This window comes from Bombina bombina, chromosome 3 (assembly GCF_027579735.1).
Source record: "Bombina bombina isolate aBomBom1 chromosome 3, aBomBom1.pri, whole genome shotgun sequence".
Lineage (NCBI taxonomy): Eukaryota > Metazoa > Chordata > Amphibia > Anura > Bombinatoridae > Bombina > Bombina bombina.
The window spans coordinates 996,759,853-996,785,038 of NC_069501.1; the positions used below are offsets into that span (position 1 = coordinate 996,759,853).

The window sequence follows — 25,186 nt, forward strand, 5'->3', positions numbered from 1 at the left end:
AACGAAATAAATTAAATCTTATTAAAAAAATTATTCCTATTTAAATCTAAATACTTACCTGTAAAATAAATCCTAATATAGCTACAATATAAATTATAATTATATTATAGCTATTTTAGGATTAATATTTATTTTACAGGCAACTTTGTATTTATTTTAACCAGGTACAATAGCTATTAAATAGTTAAGAACTATTTAATAGCTAAAATAGTTAAAATAATTACAAAATTACCTGTAAAATAAATCCTAACCTAAGTAACAATTAAACCTAACACTACACTATCAATAAATTAATTAAATACAATATCTACAATTATCTACAATTAAACCTAACAGTACACTATCAATAAATAAATTAAATTAAATACCTACAATTACCTACAATTAAACCTAACACTACACTATCAATAAATGAATTAAATACAATACCTACAAAAAACTACAATTAAATAAACTAACTAAAGTACAAAAAATAAAAAAGAACTAAGTTACAAAAAATAAAAAAATATTTACAAACATTAGAAAAAAATGACAACAATTTTAAACTAATTACACCTACTCTAAGCCCCCTAATAAAATAACAAAGCCCCCCAAAATAAAAAAATGCCCTACCCTATTCTAAATTACAAAAGTTCAAAGCTCTTTTACCTTACCAACCCTGAACAGGGCCCTTTGCGGGGCATGCCCCAAAGAATTCAGCTCTTTTGCCTGTAAAAAAACACATACAATACCCCCCCCAACATTACAACCCACCACCCACATACCCCTAATCTAATCCAAACCCCCCTTAAAGGGACCCTAAACACCTGCTGGAAATGCTCTAAACTAACTTTTACTGATTATCCTAAATAAACTGATTGTAATGATGTATGCAGTTTTTATCTTACTGCATTCTATTATAGATAAAAGCTTTACAATGTAAACGTTGATCTGCAGCATTATGTAAGCTATGCAAGTTGCCATCTTGTAACGTGCGTTCCTCAACACTATGTCACGTGATGCACACAGCACCAGCTATTACTAAATCATAGTGAGCCCTGCAGTGTCTGACAAGAACGGCTTCAGGCACTGTTATGTTTATAAATAGCACGAGGAGGGAAGGAAGTGTGAGGGGGAGGAGAGGTGGAGAGAGCAGTCACAGGGGGAAGAAAGAAAGCAAACTCACGCTGCATAAAAATTGTAACAAGAGACATTCATCTACCTTACATATGATCTCCGGAGCCTTTCTTCCTCCTGTGTCTCCCTCTGTCTTAACCTCTCCTCCCCCTTACACTTCCTTTCCCTGCTCGTTCTATTTATAAACATAACAGTGCCTGAAGCCGTTCTTGTCAGACACTGACTGCAGGGCTCACTGTGATTTACTAATAGCTGGTGCCGTGTGCATCACGTGACACACTGTTGTAAAAAATACTTTAACAAATGGCAGCTTGCATCACATCCAATGCTGCAAATCAATGTTTACATTATAAATCTTTTATCAAAAATAAAATGCAGTAAGATGAAAAGACTGCATACAGCATTGCTAGTTAGTTTATTTTGCACAGTTAGAAAAAGTTAGTTTAGAATATGTTAATTAGGTGTTGAGGTTCCCTTTAAATAAACCTAACACTAAGCCCCTGAAGATCTTCCTACCTTATCTTCACCATACCAGGTTCACCGATTGGTCCTCGGAAGTGTTGATCCAAGCCCAAGCCGGGGACTGAAGAGTGACGTCCATCCTCGGGCTGAAGTCTGGATCCAAGCGGCGGCTGAAGAAATCCATCATCGGGCCGAAGTCGGAAGTCCATCATCGGGATGAAGTCTTCTATCAAGCCGCATCTTCAATCTTCTTTCTTCTGGAGTGGAGCCATCTTCTTCCAAGCCGACGCGGAACATCCTCTTCAACCGACGCCTACTAGCCGAATGACGGTTCCTTTAAATGACGTCATCCAAGATGGCGTCCCTCGAATTCCGATTGGCTGATAGGATTCAGATTGAGCTCGCATTCTATTGGCTGATTGGAACAGCCAATAGAATGCGAGCTCAATCTGATTGGCTGATCGGATCGGCCAATCGGATTGAACTTGATTCTGATTGGCTGATTCCATCAGCCAATCAGAATATTCCTACCTTAATTCCGATTGGCTGATAGAATCCTATCAGCCAATCGGAATTCGAGGGACGCCATCTTGGATGACGTCATTTAAAGGAACCGTCATTCGGCTAGTAGGCGTCGGTTGAAGAGGATGTTCCGCGTCGGCTTGGAAGAAGATGGCTCCGCTCCGCTCCAGAAGAAAGAAGATTGAAGATGCGGCTTGATAGAAGACTTCATCCCGATGATGGACTTCCGACTTCAGCCTGATGATGGATTTCTTCAGCCGCCGCTTGGATCCAGACTTCAGCCCGAGGATGGACGTCACTCTTCAGCCCCCCGCTTGGGCTTGGATCAACACTTCCGAGGACCGATCAGTGAACCTGGTATGGTGAAGATAAGGTAGGAAGATCTTCAGGGGCTTAGTGTTAGGTTTATTTAAGGGGAGTTTGGGTTAGATTAGGGGTATGTGGGTGGTGGGTTGTAATGTTGGGGGGGGGGGTATTGTATGTGTTTTTTTACAAGCAAAAGAGCTGAATTCTTTGGGGCATGCCCCGCAAAGGGCCCTGTTCAGGGCTGGTAAGGTAAAAGAGCTTTGAACTTTTGTAATTTAGAATAGGGTAGGGCATTTTTTTATTTTGGGGGGCTTTGTTATTTTATTAGGGGGCTTAGAGTAGGTGTAATTAGTTTAAAATTGTTGTCATTTTTTTCTAATGTTTGTAAATATTTTTTTATTTTTTGTAACAGTTCTTTTTTATTTTTTGTACTTTAGTTAGTTTATTTAATTGTATTTATTTGTAGGAATTGTATTTAATTAATTTATTGATAGTGTAGTGTTAGGTTTAATTGTAGATAATTGTAGGTATTTTATTTAATTAATTTATTGATAGTGTAGTGTTAGGTTTAATTGTAACTTAGGTTAGGATTTATTTTACAGGTAATGTTGTAATTATTTTAACTATTTTAGCTATTAAATAGTTCTTAACTATTTAATAGCTATTGTACCTGGTTAAAATAAATACAAAGTTACCTGTAAAATAAATATAAATCCTAAAATAGCTATAATAAAATTATAATTTATATTGTAGCTATATTAGGGTTTATTTTACAGGTAAGTATTTAGCTTTAAATAGGAATAATTTATTTAATAAGAGTTAATTTATTTAGTTAGATTTAAATTATATTTAATTTAGGGGGGTGTTAGGGTTAAAGTTAGACTTAGCTTTAGGGGTTAATAAATTTATTAGAGTAGCGGTGAGCTCCTCTCAGCAGATTAGGGGTTAATACTTGAAGTTAGGTGTCGGCAATGTTAGGGAGGGCAGATTAGGGGTTAATACTATTTATTATAGGGTTATTGAGGTGGGAGTGAGGCGGATTAGGGGTTAATTCATTTATTATAGTAGCGCTCAGGTCCGGTCGGTAGATTAGGGGTTAATAAGTGTAGTTAGGTGGAGGCGACGTTGGGGGCGGCAGATTAGGGGTTAATAAATATAATATAGGGGTCGGCGATGTTAGGGCAGCAGATTGGGGGTACATAGGGATAATGTAGGTGGCGGGGGTGTACGGAGCGGCAGATTAGGGGTTAAAAATAATATGCAGGGGTCAGCGATAGCGGGGGCGGCAGATTAGGGGTTAATAAGTGTAAGGTTAGGGGTGTTTAGACTCGGGGTACATGTTAGAGTGTTAGGTGCAGACGTAGGAAGTGTTTCCCCATATGAAACAATGGGGCTGCGTTAGGAGCTGAACGCGGATTTTTTGCAGGTGTTAGGTTTTTTTTCAGCTCAAACAGCCCCATTGTTTTCTATGGGGGAATTGTGCACGAGCACGTTTTTGAAGCTGGCCGCGTCCGTAAGCAACTCTGGTATCGAGAGTTGCAGTGGCGGTAAATATGCCTGTACGCTCCCTTTTTGGAGCCTAACGCAGCTATTCTGTGAACTCTCAATACCAGAGGTATTTAAAAGGTGCGGCCAGAAAAAAGCCAGCGTTAGCTACGCGGGTCGTTACCGACAAAACTCTAAATCTAGGCATTAGTGTTTCTAATATACAAATACATATAACATGAGTTCAGCTCTATATAAATGCATGCACTGTATGCTCTGTCTTATGCACTAAGAAAAAGAAAAACACCATATAAATTTTGAATCTCAGTGGATTTTCACCTGGTCTTTGTGTAAGAGCAGAGTTTATAAATTTACAATGCATCTTAAAAATAGAGATGTTAATGGGGCTTTGAATGATGATGGATTAACTCTTAGAATAGTGTTTTTTCTTTGAAAAGAAGAACACTTAGGATGTATGATGAAGAGTGAGTTAAGAAACCACAAAACCTACTTTAAAATAGAATGTAAAATATTAGACTGCATATGCAGGTTACTAAATATAGATTAGTCAAATAACATTTCAAAATCAAATCATTTAAAATTAGACCCATGTTTAAAAAAAGGTCCCTTGGGACCCATTCAAAACCTGAGATGAATATTATGAACACATTGGGGTCTATCTATCAAGCTCCGAATGGAGCTTGGCGCCCCGTGTTTCTGGCGAGCCTGCCTAAAGACCGCTGCTCCATAACCCTATCTGCCTGCTCTGAGCAGGCGGACAAACATCGCTGGAATTCAACCCGCTCGAGTACGATCGGGTTGATTGACACCCCCTGCTGGTGGCCAATTGGCCGCGAATCTGCAGGGGGCGGCGTTGCACCAGCAGCTCACAAGAGCTGCTGGTGCAATGTTGAATATGGAGAGCGTATTGCTCTCCGCATTCAGCGATGTCTGTCAGACCTGATCCGCACTGTCTGATCAGGTCCGACAGACATATGGTAAATAATGCTGATTGTGAATGGACTCAAAGGACCTAATCACTAGATGTTATTAGACTGATCTACAGTATGCCGTCTTAACAATGACGGCTGATATTCAGGGTAGGTCAGAGGTCATTAACAGGCCTTCTTATCTGGTCTTGTTTATAGCGCAGGTCTTGTCAATGTCGCCAAGACAGCGCTATATCTACATGCGTCTGGAAGTGAGGCATACAGTACTAGCATCAAAACTGCACTAGTAAACTCCTTACAGGGTAAGTCGGTTGTTAAGGGGTTAAATGGATATGAAACCCCAATTTTTTCTTTTATGATTTACACAGAGAATCTAATTTTAAAAATGTTTCCAATTTACTTCTTTTAGCAAATTTACTTTGTTCTCTTGGCAGCCTTTGTTGAAAAGCAATTAGAAGGGCTCAATAGTGTGCCAGTGCCCAGAGCAGTACATGGCAGCAGTTTTGTATTATACTGTATATACATTTTTTTATACATTTGAAAAAGCACTAGATTTTAGCAGTTTCTGCTGCCTTGTAGTGATCTAGATAGGTGCACACTACCTATATAGGTATGCTCTTTAACAAAGAATATGCAAGAACAAAGTAAATTTGACAATAGTAAATTGTCCTATCTGAATCACAAAAGCAAAATGTAGTGTTTCATGTCCCTTTTATTATTTCTGTATAAACGTTTGTTATTTTACGAATGTGCTTTAATAATAAATATACTGAGCAGAGTTTGCTGCCACATGCTCTATTGGTTTACAGGTGCATTTACTATTTGCTGCTAAGGTGAGACTTCCTCACAAGAGCTACATCAGTGTTAGACTTAAAGGGACATGAAACCAAACTTTTCTCTTTCAGGATTTAGAAGGAGCGTGCAATTTTAAGCAACTTTCTAATTTACTTCTATTATCTGATTTGCTCCATTCTTTTGATATATTTTGCGGAAAAGCATATCTAGATAGGCTCAGAGGTGATTGGTTGCTGCACATAGATGCCTCGTGTGATTGGCTCACCAATGTGCATTGCTATTTCTTCAACAAATTAGATAATAGAAGTAAATTGGAATGTTGTTTAAAATTGTATTCTTGACTTGAATCATGAAATATGAATATGCTATTTGCAACAAAGTAATATGGGTTTTTTTTAAATGAAGTTTATAGCTGATATCTCTGAGTATTGTGTTTTAAGGCATGCCCTATTGTAGCTAGTCTTTGAATTTCTTTAAATTATGCTTTTTAATATTGTGTAAATTGTGATTTGTCATCTGTTACTATTTTATCCAGTATGGGCAAACAATTTTTTTTTTTTTTTATATTGCATAGCTTTTCTTTCCTTAAATCTTCTGAATTAAACACTCAAGTGTATGGCTTTTCTATATACAATATGCAACTTAAACTATATGACAGCTAAATGCATACTTTCTATCTTTACAGGATTAAACTTTTGATATGAACTCACACACCCATTGCACATTTACAAAAAAAGACCTGGTAGGGTTAAGCAGGGTCACATGATCATATAAACTGGTACTATGTGATTATCCCCAAACTCTTTGCTTCCATAACCTGTCTGATAATTTACCAAATCATTTTCAAGACTGATGAAAGTCTTCATATAAATTAATATTGTGCCAATTTTAAAGGGGTTTAAAATGATTGATGTCATTATATCTCCAAAGATCTTGACAGTTATTCTTAAATTTATCTGTACAGATAGGTGAATTAAGTTTTAGTAACTATATTCCATATCTGTAAAACATGTAAAGCAATAGTTTGATCATACACAATAATACAAACAATAATTGACTTACCCCAAAGAGATGTCCCAGAGTGAGTGAAAATCCAATAGCTAAAGCCACAGAGCCCAAACGACCATTCCTCCTCTCATCATAAGTAGCGAAAATACACAGCACAAATTGCAGAGTTAAAAATATCTCTATTGTGGTAGCCTGCCCAAGGCTCACTCCAGAATGCAGCTATATCAATGAGATGGAATGTAAGTTAGGTCAGAAATATGTGATATTAAATTAATATGTCTTGCTTAGCTTATTATTGGTTTTCAGACCATAGATATTGTCAGGTAAGTCATTTATAACCCAGATCTTAAATCCCCAATTGGTTTTCATAACATATTAAAGGTGACATATTAAATTGCTAATTTTAGAAAAGATTGTCTACATACTAAATAGAAACAGTGATCTAGAGCAAAACTTTTATGTGTTAATAAAGTACTGATTACTTACTAAATATTCCTGATTAATTTAATAGCATAACAGTATATAATTGTGGAATGATTACTAATCCTTTATCTGGTAGCCACCGACTTGTACCAATGTTTAAATTGAAGTAAAACGTTTCCCACTATCTAACAAGGATATTTCTACATTCATATTTGATATATTTTAAATAAAATTAATAAATATTGAAATCTTGTATTTCAATTTTTATTATAAATATATCAATACATTTATTTCAAAATTCAGAGAAAGCTTAAATAATTTGCACTATATAGTAGGAGATGTTATGTTAATTGTAAATATTTTAAATTGTAACTAAAAACAATATTGTAAAAAAGAAGCAGAATTATAATATTCATGATTTTAAAAGAATATATATTTATTTCTTAATTATAATTGTGTATATGTATATATATATATATATATATATATATATATATATATATATATACACACACACACACACACATGTTCTATCCTCCCCATTGTTATATTCAGAAAATATTTAATATATTAAATATAAAATTTAATATATTTAATATAATTTTGTTACGAATCCAGAAACAAATTCACGTTAGTTGTACTTTAATTTAACTTTCTAGAGCAAATAAAAAAGACCTTCTAATGTAAAAACCTAGCATATATAACCTGTAACCCAAATATATTACTTTTCAAATTGTACATTTGTGGAAATCTTTTGGTCCTTCACTGAAAGTAATTACAGTGTGAAATTATCTCCATTTTCATATATTCCTCTTATACTTAAAGGGACACGAAACCCAACATTTTTCTTTCATGATTCAGATAGAGAATACAATTTTAATCAACTTTCCAATTTACTTCTACTATTTAATTTGTTTTCTTTTCTTGTTATCCTTTGCTGAAAGGTTTATCTAGGCAAGCTCAGGAGCAGCAGAGAACCTAGGTTCTAGCTGTTGATTGGTGGTTGCATATATATATCGATTGTGATTGGCTCATCCATGTGTTCAGTTAGAAAACATTAGTGCATTGCTGCTCATTCAACAAATTATACCAAGAGAATGAAACAAATTAGATAATAGAAGTAAATTTAAAAAATGTTTAAAATTGTATTCTCTATCTGAATCATGAAAGAAAAAAATTGGGTTTCATGTCCCTTTAAACATCACAACAAGACTTTTTTCATTTTTATAGACTCTCAAGACTTTTCTGAAAAAGGAATACAAAAATGTCCCAGTACTCAAAGACACTGTTTTACTTCTGCATATTCTATACAATATTTACAGAGAATAAACTAATGGGATAATATATATTGTATGAACAGCATTAGTTAACTTTGTTAATATAACTCTTTTCATAATTTTTTCTGCTTTCTCTTATTAAGTCTAGATATGTCATCAAATTAATTTCCATTTAACCCTCTCTTAAAATTATCAAAAGAGATAGGTAATATGAAAATCAATTTGGATTATTTAATTACAGTGTTTAGGGTCACTAAAATGCCAGATTTTCAGGGTTATTTTAAAGGAACAGTCTAGTCAAAATTAAACTTTCATGATTCAGATAGAGCATGCAATTTTACACAACTCTCCAATTTACTTTTATCATCAAATTAGCTTTATTCACTTGGCATTCTTTGTTGAAAGCTAACCCTAGGTAGGCTTATATGTTAATTTCTAAACCCTTGAAGGCCGCCTCTTATCTCAGTATATTTTGAATTTTGTTGCAGCTAAACAGAGCTAGTTCATGTATGCCACATATATAACATTATGCTCACTCCCTTGGAGTTTTTTTTATGAATCTGCACTGATTGGCTAAAATGAAAGTGTCAAAAGCACTGATATAAGGGGGCAGTCTGCAGAGGCTTAGATACAAGGTAATCACAGAGGGTAAAAGTATATTAATATAACCATGTTGGTTATGCAAAACTGGAGAATGGGTATTAAATAGATTATCTACCTTTTTAAACAATATAAATTGTGGAGTAGATTGTCCGTTTATTTGAATAAGAACAAATTAATTAAGCATAATTAGTGAACAGTTCATTATGTGGCCTGTGCAGCAGTTCAGAGGTTATAGAAATCTGGCCCTGTTAGTGGGTCCTACGGACTGGAATTTAAAAACACTTATTTAGATAGATAACATTACGAAAAATGGACACAATGAGAAATTAAACATTTACCATTCACCTCATAACATTTCTATTAGCAAAATGAAATTACCGTGTTGAGAGCCATGTTGCCACGGATGGCTGCAGGGGTTACGCCATAAAGTACGGCAGCTCCAGCTACTGCACCAAGGAGTTGTGCTGCAATGTAAAAAATGGCACGGAAGAGTGACATCTGGGAGCCAATGAGGAATGCAAAGGTAACTGCAGGATTTATATGGGCACCACTAACATGACCAACAGACTGAACCATGGTCGCTAGGGCAAGACCAAATGCTAGTGCGACAATCAACACATTTGTTGGCCCAGCTGACCATTTTAGAGATGCACCTAAGCCAAAGAAAACATAGAACATAGTGGCAAAAAATTCAGCAAACACCGCTCTCCAAAAGGAGAAGGAGCGGAATTCCCACATGATTGCGGGCAATGTGTAAGGGTAGGGGGAGAGAGAACTGTGGCTAATGGGAGTTGGGGGCAATAATTGGATAATAACCCAAAACTCTAGGGAAAACTCAGAAAAAATAATTAAAATGTGTCAAAACAAAATAGAAATTTACAAAAAGAAAAAAACAAAACGTTAAAAAGAAAAAAAATACAACAACCCAAAAAGCCACGGACAGAGTAACTGCTCCAAACTCTCAACTGCTGTAGATACTTCCCCCCCAAACAGTTTATAGAGTGGCGGGGGGATTTATAAGGGGCAGATGCTGTGACATGTTTAATCCCCCTATACAGACAAACACCACCCACTGAGGGGTGGGGGAGAGGGTCAGAGATCTGGTTTTTAACTCTTTACATGGATGCTGTCCCCTCCCCCTTGTTAGCACCTGATATAAGGCCACACTAACAAGTTATAGTCAGATGTTTATCTGAACTCAGTTCTTCACACAGACATATCAGCCATGCCAGTTTACAGTGTTATTTTGTACAGTATTGGATTGATCACTGCCTCTGTGCTGTATCATTTTTGTTGCTGCAAACAAACCATTTTTAATATTTATAGTATTCAAAGCCAACATATAAATATTGCTCTCATAGGAAAGTTTAGATCTAACCACTGATGCCTAACATGTTAGAGCAAAATGCCAAGCATTAACCAGAAGAAATGGCCCTAGAAAAGTACTGGAAAATAGTTGAATTGTGTTTACACATTTATATATATATATATACACACAGATACAAGTGTTCCACAGAGAGAAGAGTTTTAGAAAGTTTAAGAAATGACTTCACATGCAGAGGACAGTATGCACAAAATGATCTGATTTACTTGTGGAATAAAACATTGCTACTATATTTATATGTTATTTTATAAGTGAATGGTTATATCCAAATAAAGCTTTTTAAACATCTACAATACAAGTTATCATTAGTATATAAGAATATTTTTTAACTTTAGTTCAGCATGATGGAAATATACTAAGCACTGAGCAGGAGATAGGAATATTTAATACAGAGAGCTGTGCCATATTATTTATGCATCTACTGCTATCAGATACAATTAACTAGCAGCTGGAATAGATACATTTCATGGTTGTGAACAGTTAATAACCTCTCCATTGGCACAATTGACAGCTGATTTTGTTGCTCTGGCAGTTTGTATATGAGATGGGATTTTGCCTCTATGAACAATTCTCTGACTCCTGTCAGTCTGGGGGAGGATTCCAAAATCCACAGCTCCCCAACGGGATTATCCCATGTGTGGTTGGGATTGTTTGGAAAGCGCTGTGCGAGCATCCTCTGCAACAAAGGCACTTGCTGTGTGTGAAGTTTCTTTTAGTCCAGATCCCTCTCACTGTGTGGTGTCATGTCAGCAAACAGAAGCCCTTTATCCAGTATATTTAATATACCACATTTCTGTTAACCAGATTTACTTCACAGCAAAAGCAATTTAATTATCCAAATATCTCTATTGCAGAGAGTATGCATTATTATATACTATTCTTTTATGTGGCTATGAAAGGGTTAATCTTTGTGGCATGTCATTCTTAAGGGGGCCTGGCATGACCTACATGTCTGCATATAACTTGCTGCAAGAGCCCAGCTATATCAAGTTAGCATTCTCGCTAGCATTAAATAGTTAATCACTCCTTTACATGTGGTAGAAAAAAGTTATTCACAGCTGTGAGTGACAATAAGAGGTATATGTGTCAAGAAAGGTTTACTCATCTTCCATGTATATGGCAGTCAAGAAATTGTATCTGTGTGCTTGTCAGGAAAGTTTGGTTATTCTGCTTCAGTAGGATGGGTTGCTACTGAAAGGAAATGTGCTGTTCTCAATGTGTCTGGCAGAAAGGGGTTAATCTTTATTCTGTTTTTTTGTATATAAAAAGTAGGTGCAAAAGAAGCATCCTTTCGGTTATAATGTAGTACAGTCATGTCACTGGTTTGGAGTGATCAGAGCATTGCTCTAGTCTGTAACAAAGACAATGGCATTTTCAGTTGTGCTTTTGATTACCATCCCGCAGTTACCATCTAATAACCTGCAATAATACCTCAGAATGCTTAAAAATTATCCTTCTGCGTAAATAGGTACATTACTTCTCCTGAACCAAGCAGAATGACTATACAGTTGTCAGTAAAATAAAATATAATTGGTATACGATTAACTCTACATGCTATTCTGCAAGGACTACCTACACACATATCACAAAGAAATAGATATATATACACATACATAGTGCAAATACATACATATGGTTTGTAGTAAACTACATGAATACATGGGACATAAAGCTAATTGCAGCAAAAAACATGCACCTCCCTCTAATCATGGGTGCTACCATTATGGAACCTAGGTTACACCGCAGGTATCTGAAGCAGAGGTGCTGCACATGTGCAAACTGGCCAACATTGGAAAGCAGTGAAGGCTAGATGTCATCATAGTGGCATCCATGACTAGAGGGAGGTGGGAAATAACCTCAATATTATGCTTATAAAATTTATTTAGTGTTTAATGTCCCTTCCCTTTAAGAGATTTATAAATATTTTAGAGTGACAGTGACGTGAATGTTAACTCCCATTAAAAACTAACGGCTAGATTATGAGTTGTGCGTTAGGCTTAAAAAGCAGTGTTAGCCGGTCCTAATGCTGCTTTTTAATGCCCGCTAGTATTACGAGTCTTGCAGGTGTACCGCTCACTTTTTTGGCCAGACTTGAAAATACCGCAAATCCACTTAAGTAAATTGCGTATCCTCTTTTTTCAATGGGACTTGCATAGCGCTGGTATTACGAGTCTGACAAAAAGTGAGCGGTAGACCCTCTCCTGTCAAGACTGGTACCGCATTTTAAAGTCAGTAGTTAAGAGTTTTACACTACAACGCCGTAGCATAAAACTCTTAACTAAAGTGCTAAAAAGTACACTAACACCCATAAACTACCTATTAACCCCTAAACAGAGGCCCCCCCACATCGCAAACGCTTTAAAAAATTTTTAACCCCTAATCTGCAGAACAGGACATCGCCGCCACTATAATAAATATTTTAACCCCTAAACCGCCGCACTCCCTGATCGCAAACATTAGTTAAATATTATTAACCCCTAATCTGCCCTCCCTAACATCGACGTCACCTACCTACATTTATTAACCCCTAATCTGCCGTCCCCAATGTCACCGCCACTATATTAAAGTTATTAACCCCTAAACATAATTCTAACCCAAACCCTAACACCCCCTATCTTAAATATATTTAAAATAAATATAATAAAATTACTATAATTAACTAAATTACTCATATTTAAAACTAAATACTTACCTATAAAATAAACCCTAAGCTAGCTACAATATAACTAATAATTACATTTTAGCTAGCTTAGGGTTTATTTTTATTTTACAAGCTAGTTTGTATTTATTTTAACTAGGTACAATAGTCATTAAATAGTTATTAACTATTTAATAACTACCTAGTTAAAATAAATACAAAAGTACCTGTAAAATAAAACCTAACCTAAGTTACAATTACACCTAATACTACACTACAATTAAATTATTTCCCTAAATTAAATCCAATTAAATTAAATTATCTAAAGTACAAAAAAACAAACACTAAATTACAGAAAATAATAAACAAATTACAAGATTTTAAAAATAGTTACACCTAATCTAATCCCCCTAACAAAATAAAAAAGCCCCCCCCAAAATAAAAAAGCCCTACCCTACACTAAATTACAAATAGCCCTTAAAAGGGCCTTTTACAGGGCATTGCCCCAAAGTAATCAACTCTTTTACCTGTAAAAAAAAGTACAAATCCCCCCCAACATTAAAATCCACCACCCACACAACCAACCCTACTCTAAAACCCACCCAATACCCACTTAAAAAAACCTAACACTAACCCCTTGAAGATCCCCTTACCGGAAAAAATCTTCATCCAACTGGGCCGAAGTGGTCCTTCAGACGGGCAGAAGTCTTCATCCAGTCGGCATCTTCTATCTTCATCCTTCCGGCGCGGAGCGGGTCCATCTTCAAGACATCCGACGTGGAGCATCCTCTTCTGACGACAGCTAAGACTGAATGAAGGTTCCTTTAAAGGACGTTATCCAAGATGGTGTCCCTTCAATTCCGATTGGCTGATGGATTTCTATCAGCCAATTGGAATTAAGGTAGAAAAAATCCTATTGGCTGATGCTTTTATCATTAAATTTGTTTTGTTCTCTTGGTATTCTTTGTTGAAAGCTAAAACTAGGTAGACTCATATGCTAAATTCTAAGCCCTTGAAGGCCGCCTCTTATCTCAGTGTATTTTGACAGTTTTTCACAGCTAGACATTACTAGTTTGTGTGTGTCATAAAGGTAACATTGTGCTCACTCCATGGAAGTCTGCCAAAAGGACTGAAATAGGGGGGTAGTCTGCAGAGGCTTAAAAACAAGGTAATCACAGAGGTAAAACGTGTATTAATATAACTGTGCTGGTTATGCAAAACTGGTGAATAGGTAATAAAGGGATAATCATATTTTTAAACAATAAACATTCTAGAGTAGACTGGCCCTTTAAGCTACGTTTAGCCAATAGCAATCAATAAAAAAAACATATTATAGAAACATATTTAAAACAGTACTAGTTACATTGTAGAATAGTTCACAAGCATAATTCAGTTAAACTCCCAAAAGCAATGTACCCACTGCACGTATAAAACTAGTTTAAACATAATTTGCAATGCCAAAGCGGGAAATCAGACAGGTTGAATCCAAATCCGCATATTAATAAAGATGAGCCTGACATAAGATATTAATACAGAAAAATTGATACAAAGTAACTCAAGTCCCATTCTGTATTGATGTCTACTGTCTAGGGATGTTCTAATCTTCTACTCTGCAATTTGTATATCCTGAATACTTTTACATTTAGTAAAATAAGCTTTTTGTTTTTAAAGCGCATGAGTGCGGCAGTATACTTTTTGGATTTTTTTATGAGCTATGCACTTAGCAGCTCTGCTCTGTTTGCATTGTCTACTCCTTTGCAGCAGGACTGCTGTTGCTTCTAGACACTTCCACTTCACAATAATAGCACTAACAGTTTATCAGGGCAGTTCCAGTAAGGCCCGAGATTTCATGAACTGGCATTTTTAATGTGTCTTTAGTATGAACCATTATACTTCCAAAATCTGTGTAAGGAGATTTCATGGCTATGTGCTGGATTTATGTACTTGTTAGTTCAGGTAACCAAGATTCATACACAGGACTTAACTCAAAGATAGCTCTTTATTAACTGAGTACTGAGTTCACCAAACAGCAGTGCTTTATAGGGTTGCTACATGAATGACAGCTGGTAAGGGGAGTGGTGTTGGCTTTAAATCTCTCACATCTCCTGTGCAATACTGATGCCCAATACTGCATTGCTGCCGCTAGGTGGAGTGCCTGTGCAACCTTTGCAGTAGTGTAGGTACTAATCACTGTTGCTGCTGTTTGTAGGGAAGAGAAATAATGTTGCATCAATATGGAGGAATCCAACAGCAGCACATGGAGGGACAGCTGACTTTGCACTGCTGAGTCCAGACACCAATGAAGGACCAGCAGGAATACCCTCGGCAAGCATTAATACAGGTAAGTGCATTACACAGAGGTGGACTCCTTGCCCAATGTGCTTAGAGGGATATCATCTGTGTTTGCTGTTTTCCTTTCAGAGGAGAATTGCCTGGTATTTCGGAGCTGGGCTGACCTTGTTAGGTGGGATCAGACTGATATATTTCAGGAAAGTGTTCCTCTGTGAAATGCACAATTGGGCAAAAAACTACTCCCAGGTGGTAACCGGGCCATAGAACAAGCCACTGAACTGTTGTTCGTTCCTGGCAGACTGCTTCTCTTTCTGTTTATATAGAAAAATATGTTTCCAAAATATCATCAGATTATAGATGTCATGAAGACCTCATGATTTAGCTGTTAATTTATTTAGCTTGTGTGCTAAAAACATTTGTTTTTTTTTTCAGAAGAAATTGTTTTTTTCTTTAGATAAGCCAGAGCCCTCATAAATAGTTTGTAGGATCCACAAGATAGAACTTTATGGCTTAGGGCCAGTTTATTGCCCCAACCTTTCAGCACAGAAAATGATGGAACACAGTGCATCTAACCAGGCACTAACCTGAAGTCATTGACAAGACAACCAGCCTTGCAAATAAATATACTTTTTATATGTCATAATGCCTCAGAACCATACAGTATGCAAAATATATGGTATTTGGTAACAAAATACTTCTCCTGACATCACAAAGGGATTGCCTATATGTGTATAAGAAATAGATATACATAACGTATAAGAAATAGATATACATAACAGAAGTTATAAGATGTTATATAATTTCAGCCAAAGATTCTGAGCTTTATGACATGTCGTAAAAGAGAGGGGTAGATATTTCCCAGGCCCCTCTAGAATGAGGTTTGGTCAAGCAATTTGATATCAGAGAAACAGGTATAAAACTTTGTTTCTAACAATAAAAGTTGTTCATTCTACATGGGAGGCTGTTACAGCGTGAGTGACCATCTTTTCTTGCCAGTCTCCCTGGCACAGACATCTAAGCTAGTACAGTATTAAGTTATGTTATTTCTGCATTTTATTTTAAAAACTGTTTGCTTGTGTATAATTCTATTTGTTGTCATCTTTTTATTATAATCCGCTGTGCCTCATTTTTGCACAATAAATATTAATTTATTAAGTTTTTGCCTTTGTCTAATATTTGAACCACGTTGCTGAAAGAGACTGGTAGTATTAATAGTTTTCTTACATTATTTCTTGCTAAATTGTATTCTAGGATTTAATTTGTTAGTCTGGAATTTCCCATATAATAAATCTTAAGTCGTGGCAGCTTAGAGATAGTTTAGTGTGGGTGGCATTAAAGGGGAATTTTGGTCTTTTTTTCTAGGTCTAGAACAGATTAGAGAGTGTTGTTAACTCTTGCACCCAGTGAACAAAGTCACAGGCTTGCATGAAGTGGCTAGACAGTGACAAATTGGTTAAGGTGGAAAGGGTTTGTTAAGTAACTAGTCACAATAGAAATATGTATTTATGAATAAATAGAACATATTCTGTTATGTAAAGAACATTGGAATATGAAATATTCATATTTTCATGTTGGGTTAGCGCAAATGAGAATATGCGATTGGGTTTGCGCGAGAGTAAGGTGTTTTTTTCTCCATTGACGGCTATGCGGAAGTACGTGAATGCGCAAGCGATATTCTAACTTTGGATTTTGCGCTCGTCAGGTTAGCGTGAAAGTGAAAACAGTTTACTTTCAACTCATAATATGAGTGCAACCTGATGAATGGAAAAATCTTAATTCTAGCACAATTAACGCTCCCGCTCAGATTCCACTTATAATCTGGCCATTTATGTGAATGAATACTACAGTGTTTTCCATACTGTTATTCATTGCCATATCTTATTAAACTTGTGAGTGGACACTGCAGTATGTTCTATATTTGTGCCACTGTACTACTGCTATATTTTGCTGTGCAATAATCTGCTTTCCGTGTGAGTAACTCTTACAGTATTGCTATTTCTTGTATTGCTGTTGTTTATTGCCATGTAACATTATACTTTACTGATAAGTAGTTACTACAGTATTTCCCATATCTGGTTTTACTGTTATTATTGCAATAATATATTTTCCTTTGGAGTGCATACTTGAGTATTGCTCATATCTTTTATTACTGCTATTTATTCTGTGCATTAGAATACTTTTATTTGTGTGAGGATACTATAGTGTGTTCCATATCTTATACTTCTGTTATTTATTGCTGTGCATTAGTATACTTTATTTAGCTGTGGATATTTCAGTAATTTCCATATCTTGTACTACTGCTGTTTATTGCCGTACAATACTATAACTTTGGTTGTGCAATGATGCTACAGTATGTTCCATATCTGGTACTACTGTTATCTATTTTGTAATACTTTTATTTTTACCGTACAATGGTATCTCTACAGTATCCATTTCTTTTACTGGTGTTATACATGGCTATACACTTTTATATCATTCATGGTGAGTGCATATTACTGGATATTCATACAGTTGAGTTCCTTTTTTTAGGATATACTGTTGTGGTTCTGTACTTCCTACGTTTTCCTTAGTTGAATTTGTGTTTTCTTTCTCTTTCCTAAGGAATCTATGGAACAGACTGGAATTTGTCTACTGGATTCTCCCATCAGAGGGTAGATCATCTGACTGTCCATACCATAAGATGCATGTTTTGCACTCTGGTTACGGTCTTTCATTCTGCAAACAATTTTGAAGATTATTTTGTTGCAATAGTGAATCTACTCGGGTGGCACTAAGGTTCCTCCTTAGTTCCACTAAAACATTTAAAAACTGGACTTATTCTGAGTTTGTGCCGACTGTGTTGCTTTCTCTAAGTTTACTCGTCAACATGTTCTTTAGGTGCCTGGTGAGGTTCCTACTTTCTGCAATTATTATTCTAGTTCAAATATCTGGGTTTAACAACTTTCATCCTTTGGGGTGATTTGTCTTGCTTTCTTGAGTGAGCAGTGTTTCCTTCTTAAGGAAGTTTGATATCCTTAGCATTTTAGGATCAGAGTTCTCTTGATGATAAGGTTTTCTGGAATATGTCCAAGCAATCAGTCTGCTTGTATCACTTAATCTGCATAAGATAGGTTTGGTTTGTCTGATATTTCAGGTTTCTGGGATTCATTTCTCAAGGGTATAGGACAAGTTTCGGTCTGGGCGGCCTTCAGAGGTTTATTTGTTTGCTGTTTCAAGGAAATCAGATGAAAGAGAGTAATCCTTTCCTTGTGTGCAGGATCTAGTGATTATGGGAGTAATTATCCCTATTCCAGGGTTTTATTGTGGGAGAACTTTTAATTAGCGTATACCTATAAAGAGTATCTGCTCTGGTATTCTCCGCAGTTATGGCTTAAGACTATAACTGTTCAGGAGTTTCGCTTTCTTCAATTCCAAAGGTGTTCCCTTGGGGAGTAGCAATAGTTTTGGTCCTCATGAATTTGTTGTTGACAGTCTATCACCTGTTCTTATTAGTCCTTATTTCTCTTACTGTATTTTGGTGTATGGAGATGGTAGGGCTGATTGTGACAATTTTTCAGGATGGGGGGCAGTCTGGAGTTCTCGAGGGTATCAGGCAGTTTTGGTTGCCTCAAGAGGTGAGGCTCCCAATAATGTCTTTAATCTTTGATTTTTTTCAGACTTATCTTTTACTCAGATCAGTCAGACATCTTATCCTTGGTTATATTTTTCATTCATCACGTTGGTATCACAGATCTTCTGAGTTTGGCAGAGATCTTAAGTTTTACTTCTCAGCATCTCTTGTTTCTGAGTTTATTACCTGGAAGCAGAATATAGGACTATTCAGTCTCTATCCAGAGATTCTACAACCTTCCAGCTTTTATTTGAAATTGACTGATCCTCCAACAAATTTGTTAAATGCATCAGCGGCCAATTTGTGTTCTTTTTCTCCAATGTTGTTTTCACTGAGGGTAATTACTTGTTTCAGACAAGAAAAGATTGTTGCAATCTTTTTGCTCCTGCTTACAGTGGGAGGTATGTTGCAGATCTGTTACTTCTGCTTGGGAATGATTGTTTAGATGGGTGGAAAGGATTTTCCTTTCCAGCACTTGGCTCAAGGAAGCATGATGGGGTATCTATTATGAACTAAATTAATCCTATTTAAAACTAAATACTTACTTTTAAAATAAACCCTAATATAGCTACAATATAAATAATAATTATATTGTAGCTATCTTAGGATTTATTTTTATTTTACAGGCAAATTTCAATTTATTTTAACTCGGTACAATAGCTATTAAATAGTTATTAACTATTTAATAGCTACCTAGTTAAAATAAAGAGAAATTAACCTGTAAAATAAAAACTAACCTAAGTTACAATTACACCTAACACTACACTATACTTTAATAAATTATTCCTATTTAAAACTAAATACTTACCTGTAAAATAAACCCTAAGATAGCTACAATATAATTAATAATTACATTGTAGCTATCTTAGGATTTATATTTATTTTACAGGTAACTTTGTATTTATTTTAGCTAGTTAGAATAGTTATTAAATAGTTATTAACTATTTAATAACTACCTAGCTAAAAGAAGTACAAAATTACCTGTAAAATAAATCCTAACCTAAGTTACAATTAAACCTAACACTACACTATCATTAAATTAATTAAATAAATTAACTACAAATAACTACAATTAAATACAATTACATAAACTAACTAAAGTACAAAAAATAAAAAAAGCTAACCGCTAGATTTGGAGTTTTGTCGGTAACGACCCGAAAAACTAACGCCGACTTTTTTCTGGCCGCACCATAAAAATAACTCTGGTATTGAGAGTCCACATAAAGGCTGCGTTAGGCTCCAAAAAAGGAGCGTAGAGCATTTTTAACGCAGCTTCAACTCTCAATACCAGAGTTGCTTACGCAAGCGGCCAGCCTCAAAAACGTGCTCGTGCACGATTCCCCCATAGGAAACAATGGGGCTGTTTGAGCTGAAAAAAAACCTAACACCTGCAAAAAAGCCGCGTTCAGCTCTTAACGCAGCCCCATTGTTTGCTATGGGGAAACACTTCCTACGTCTGCACCTAACACCCTAACATGTACCCCGAGTCTAAACACCCCTAACCTTACACTTATTAACCCCTAATCTGCCGACCCCGCTATCGCTAACACCTGCATTTTATTTTTAACCCCTAATCTGCCGACCGCAAAGCGCCGCCACCTACGTTATCCTTATGTACCCCTAATCTGCTGCCCCTAATTTTTCAGGTAACTTTGTATTTATTTTAACCAGGTACAATAGCTATTAAATAGTTAAGAACTATTTAATAGCTAAAATAGTTAAAATAATTACAAATTTACCTGTAAAAGAAATCCTAACCTAAGTTACAATTAAACCTAACACTAGACTATCAATAAATTAATTAAATAAACTACCTACAATTACCTACAATTAACCTAACACTACACTATCAAAAAATTAATTAAATACAATTGCTACAAATAAACACAAATAAATAAACTAGCTAAAGTACAAAAAATAAAAAAGAACTAAGTTACAAAAAATAAAAAAATATTTACAAACATAAGAAAAATATTACAACAATTTTAAACTAATTACACCTACTCTAAGCCCCCTAATAAAATAACAAAGCCCCCCAAAATAAAAAAATGCCCTCCAAGCGGCGCTGAAGAAGTCTTCCATCCGGGCGATGTCATCTTCCAAGCGGCGCTGAAGAAGTCTTCCATCCGATGAAGTGATCCTCCAAGCGGTGCTGAAGAAGTCTTCGATCCAGGCGATGTCATCTTCCAAGCGGGGTCTTCAATCTACTTCAGGATCCATCTTCATTCCGCCAACGCGGAACAACCTTCTTTCCCGACGGACTACCGACGAATGAAGGCTCCTTTAAGGCAGTGTTTTTCAACCAGTGTGCCGTGGCACACTAGTGTGCCGTGAGAGATCCTCAGGTGTGCCACGGCAGACTGACAAATGTGTGACATATTTTTTAAACTTTGCTTGTTTTTTACTCCCAGTGCAGGGGTAGTTTGTAGGAGGCATGGCATAACAGCACAATACATACAGTATGTGTGTGTTTGTGTGTATGTGTATATAAATATGCTGTATTAGGCTACAATGTGTGATTTTTTTTAACATTTTGGGATGGTGGTGTGCCACAGGATTTTTTAATGTAAAAAAGTGTGCCACGGCAAAAAAAAGGTTAAAAATCACTGCTTTAAGGGACGTCATCCAAGATGGCGTCCCTTCAATTCCAATTGGCTGATAGGATTCTATCAGCCAATCGGAATTAAGGTAGGAAAAATCTGATCGGAACAGCCAATAGAATGCAAGCTCAATCTGATTGGCTGATTGGATCAGCCAATCGGATTGAACTTCAATCTGATTGGCTGATTCAATCAGCCAATCAGATTTTTCCTACCTTAATTTCCGATTGGCTGATAGAATCCTATCAGCCAATCAGAATTGAAGGAACGCCATCTTGGATGACGTCCCTAAAAGGAGCCTTCATTCGTCGGTAGTCCATCAGGAAAGAAGGATGTTCCGCGTCGACGGAATGAAGATGGATCCTGAAGAAGAAGATTGAAGACCCCGCTTGGAAGATGACATCGCCCGGATCGAAGACTTCTTCAACGCCGCTTGGAGGATCACTTCATCGGATGGAAGACTTCTTCAGCGCCGCTTGTAGGATCACTTCATCGGATGGAAGATTTCTTCAGCGCCCCTTGGAGGATCACTTCTGCCGCTCCGGATCTCCTCTTCGGTTCCATCGCTGCTCGGCTGAGTGAAGATGACTCAAGGTAGGATGATCTTCAGGGGGGTAGTGTTAGGTTTTTTTAAAGGGGGGTTGGGTTAGATTAGGGGTATGTGGGTGGTGGGTTTTAATGTTGGGGGGGTTGTATTTTTCTTTTACAGGCAAAAGAGCTGAATTCTTTGGGGCATGCCCTGCGAAAGGCCCTTTTAAGGGCTGGTAAGGTAAAAGAGCTTTGAACTTTTTTAATTTAGAATAGGGTAGGGCATTTTTTTTATTTTGGGGGGCTTTGTTATTTTATTAGGGGGCTTAGATTAGGTGTAAGTAGCTTAAAATGGTTGTAATATTTTTTAAATGTTTGTAACTTATTTTTTAATTTTTTTTGTAACTTAGCTTTTTTATTTTTTGTACTTTAGTTAGTTTATGTAATTGTATTTAATTGTAGTTATTTGTAGGTCATTTATTTAATTAATGTAATGATAGTGTAGTGTTAGGTTTAATTGTAACTTAGGTTAGGATTTATTTTACAGGTAATTTTGTATTTCTTTTAGCTAGGTAGTTATTAAATAGTTAATAACTATTTAATAACTTTTCTAACTAGCTAAAATAAATACAAAGTTACCTGTAAAATAAATATAAATCCTAAGATAGCTACAATGTAATTATTAATTATATTGTAGCTATCTTAGGGTTTATTTTACAGGTAAGCATTTAGTTTTAAATAGGAATAATTTATTTAAGTATAGTGTAGTGTTAGGTGTAATTGTAACTTAGGTTAGTTTTTATTTTACAGGTTAATTTCTCTTTATTTTAGCTAGGTAGCTATTAAATAGTTAATAACTATTTAATAGCTATTGTACCTAGTTAAAATAAATTGAAATTTGCCTGTAAAATAAAAATAAATCCTAACATAGCTACAATATAATTATTATTTATATTGTAGCTATATTAGGGTTTATTTTAAAGGTAAGTATTTAGTTTTAAATAGGATTAATTTAGTTCATAATAGAAATATTATTTAGATTTATTTAATTAATATTTAAGTTAGGGGGTGTTAGGGTTAGTGTTAGAATTAGGTTTAGGGGTTGATAATTTTATTACAGTGGCAGCGGTGTAGTGGGGGGCAGGATAGGGGTTAATAAATTTATTATAGGTGGTGACGGTGTAGGGGGGGGCAGGATAGGGGTTAATAAATTTAATATAGGTTGCGGCGGGGTCCGGAAGCGGCGGTTTAGGGGTTAATACATATATTATAGTTGCGGCGGGGTCAGGGAGCGGCGGTTTAGGGGTTAAACTATTTATTTAGTTGCGACGAGGTGCGGGATCAGCAGGATAGGGGTTAATAACTTTATTATAGAGGGCGACGGTATAGGGGGGGCAGGATAGGGGTTACTAGGTATAATGTAGGTTGCGGCGGTGTCCGGGAGCGGCGGTTTAGGGGTTAATACATTTATAAGAGTTGTGGCGGGGTCTAGAAGTGGCGGTTTAGGGATACTAACTTTATTTAGTTGCGGGGGGGGGCTCCGGGGGCGCCGGTATAGGGGGTAGAACAGTGTAGTTAGTGTGGGTGCTTAATGACAGGCTAGCAATAAAGCTGTCAAAAAGCCGAAGAGCAGCGAGATCGGATGAGTGATAACTATCACAGTCCGCTGCTCATCGCCCCGTACTTGGTGCACGGCTTTTTGACAGCTTTTTTGATAACTTAGGCGAATTTTTGCAGGTCCGCGGTGGCGATGTGAGGCGAGCTTAGGCGGGCGTATTGGGCCGGCGAAGGCAGGAAAAGTAGACGCGTTGATAACTACCCCCCTGTGGCTTATATCAGACCTGTTATAAACCCATTTTCCCCCCATGGAGTATCCGGTTCTAAAAGGCTTATGACATTTTTCTTTGGAGCCTTTACCTTTTGGGTTATTCAGTCTCCGCATCTGCAGTTTTGTTTATTAGCTATTTTGTTCAGCTAGGAGAGTTTGGAAATTTTCTACTGTCTTCCGTGTTCTCCAGTATTTGTTTTTTTTTCTTCAACACAATTAATTTGCGAACTTGGTCTGATTTTCCTGCCTAACGTGCAAATTATCCAGGAAGGTGTGTCTCCTTCCTTGCATCTTATCCCAAAATCATACATGGGGAAATTATGGTAGATATGCGAGTTGGGGCAGGGGGTTATTTTGCTTATTCTATTCCTTGTAGGATCTTAGGGGCGGTACAGTTTTGCCTTTATATACTGTGTCTATTTTTTTGTTCTCAAGATTGAGGCATGAGTTAAGCTCAATTACAAGATTGTAGCTTGTTGCTGTTTGCTTACTTTCCACTTGAGGATGTGTTCACCTCAGCTAAGGCAGATTTTGGAAGACAGATTCTTCAGGCGGTAGTTCCTGGTAAACAGGTGCCTGCCTTTCCTTTTTCCCCCACCCATTTCCTTTGTGGACTCCACAACTTGAGTATTAATTCCCACGACCTTCACCAAATTAGAAAAAAAATTATGCTTACGTGATAAATTCCTTTCTTTCTTGGTGGTGATAGCCCACAAACCCGCCAGTTTTTTCAAGGTTGGCGGCAGTTCTAGTTTGCACCTCTTTACCCTACTATAATTCTTACTTCTTCCTCCTTTCCTTGGCTATTTATACTACTGGGAGAGAGAGGGAAGTTGGAGGGATAGCTTTTTGTTGTAGGGTGTCTTTGTCTCCTTAGCACCAAGAAAGAAAGGAATTTATCAGGTAAGCATAAATTATGTTTTTACTATTTTTTATTTGTGTAAATGGGCTTATTAATAATTTGTTTACCTTTAATTTATTGAGCAGGTGATGTTTGTATCTGTTTGGTAACGTTACTTCTTAATGTCATACCATATGGTGGGACTACTTTCATGTGTAAACACAATCTTACGTTTGAAATTTTTGTTGAGGTACTTGTCTGTAATAAGATGAAAAGTGTCATCAAGGGTTTCTCAAGTCCTTTAAGTAAAAACAAGTACCCAGTAAATGTTTTGTTAAGCATTGAGAATTTGTATTATATAAGGAAAAACTGGCCTGGCACATGTTAAGTGTAGGACCATTTTTCTCCACAGCAATAATGAAAAAAAGTACTGCTGATAAACAATGAAAATCATGATCTCATCAACACAGCAAATGTCTGATTGGAAGCCGATAATATGTCAATAATTATATAGCAAT

The 25,186-nt window shown here is 36.3% G+C and overlaps 1 protein-coding gene across 1 annotated transcript in view; it reads right to left on the reverse strand.

The window, feature by feature from the left end:
• MIP (major intrinsic protein of lens fiber) overlaps window positions 1-9,685 on the reverse strand; it is an 81,670-nt gene extending 71,985 nt beyond the window's left edge. The window contains exons 1-2 of the mRNA XM_053704975.1: window positions 9,326-9,685; window positions 6,699-6,863 (exon numbers count right to left, since the gene is read on the reverse strand). Coding sequence (XP_053560950.1) covers window positions 6,699-6,863; window positions 9,326-9,685 — 525 coding nt within the window. The remainder of the gene's footprint in view (window positions 1-6,698; window positions 6,864-9,325) is intronic.
• Between the last annotated feature and the right edge of the window lie 15,501 nt (window positions 9,686-25,186).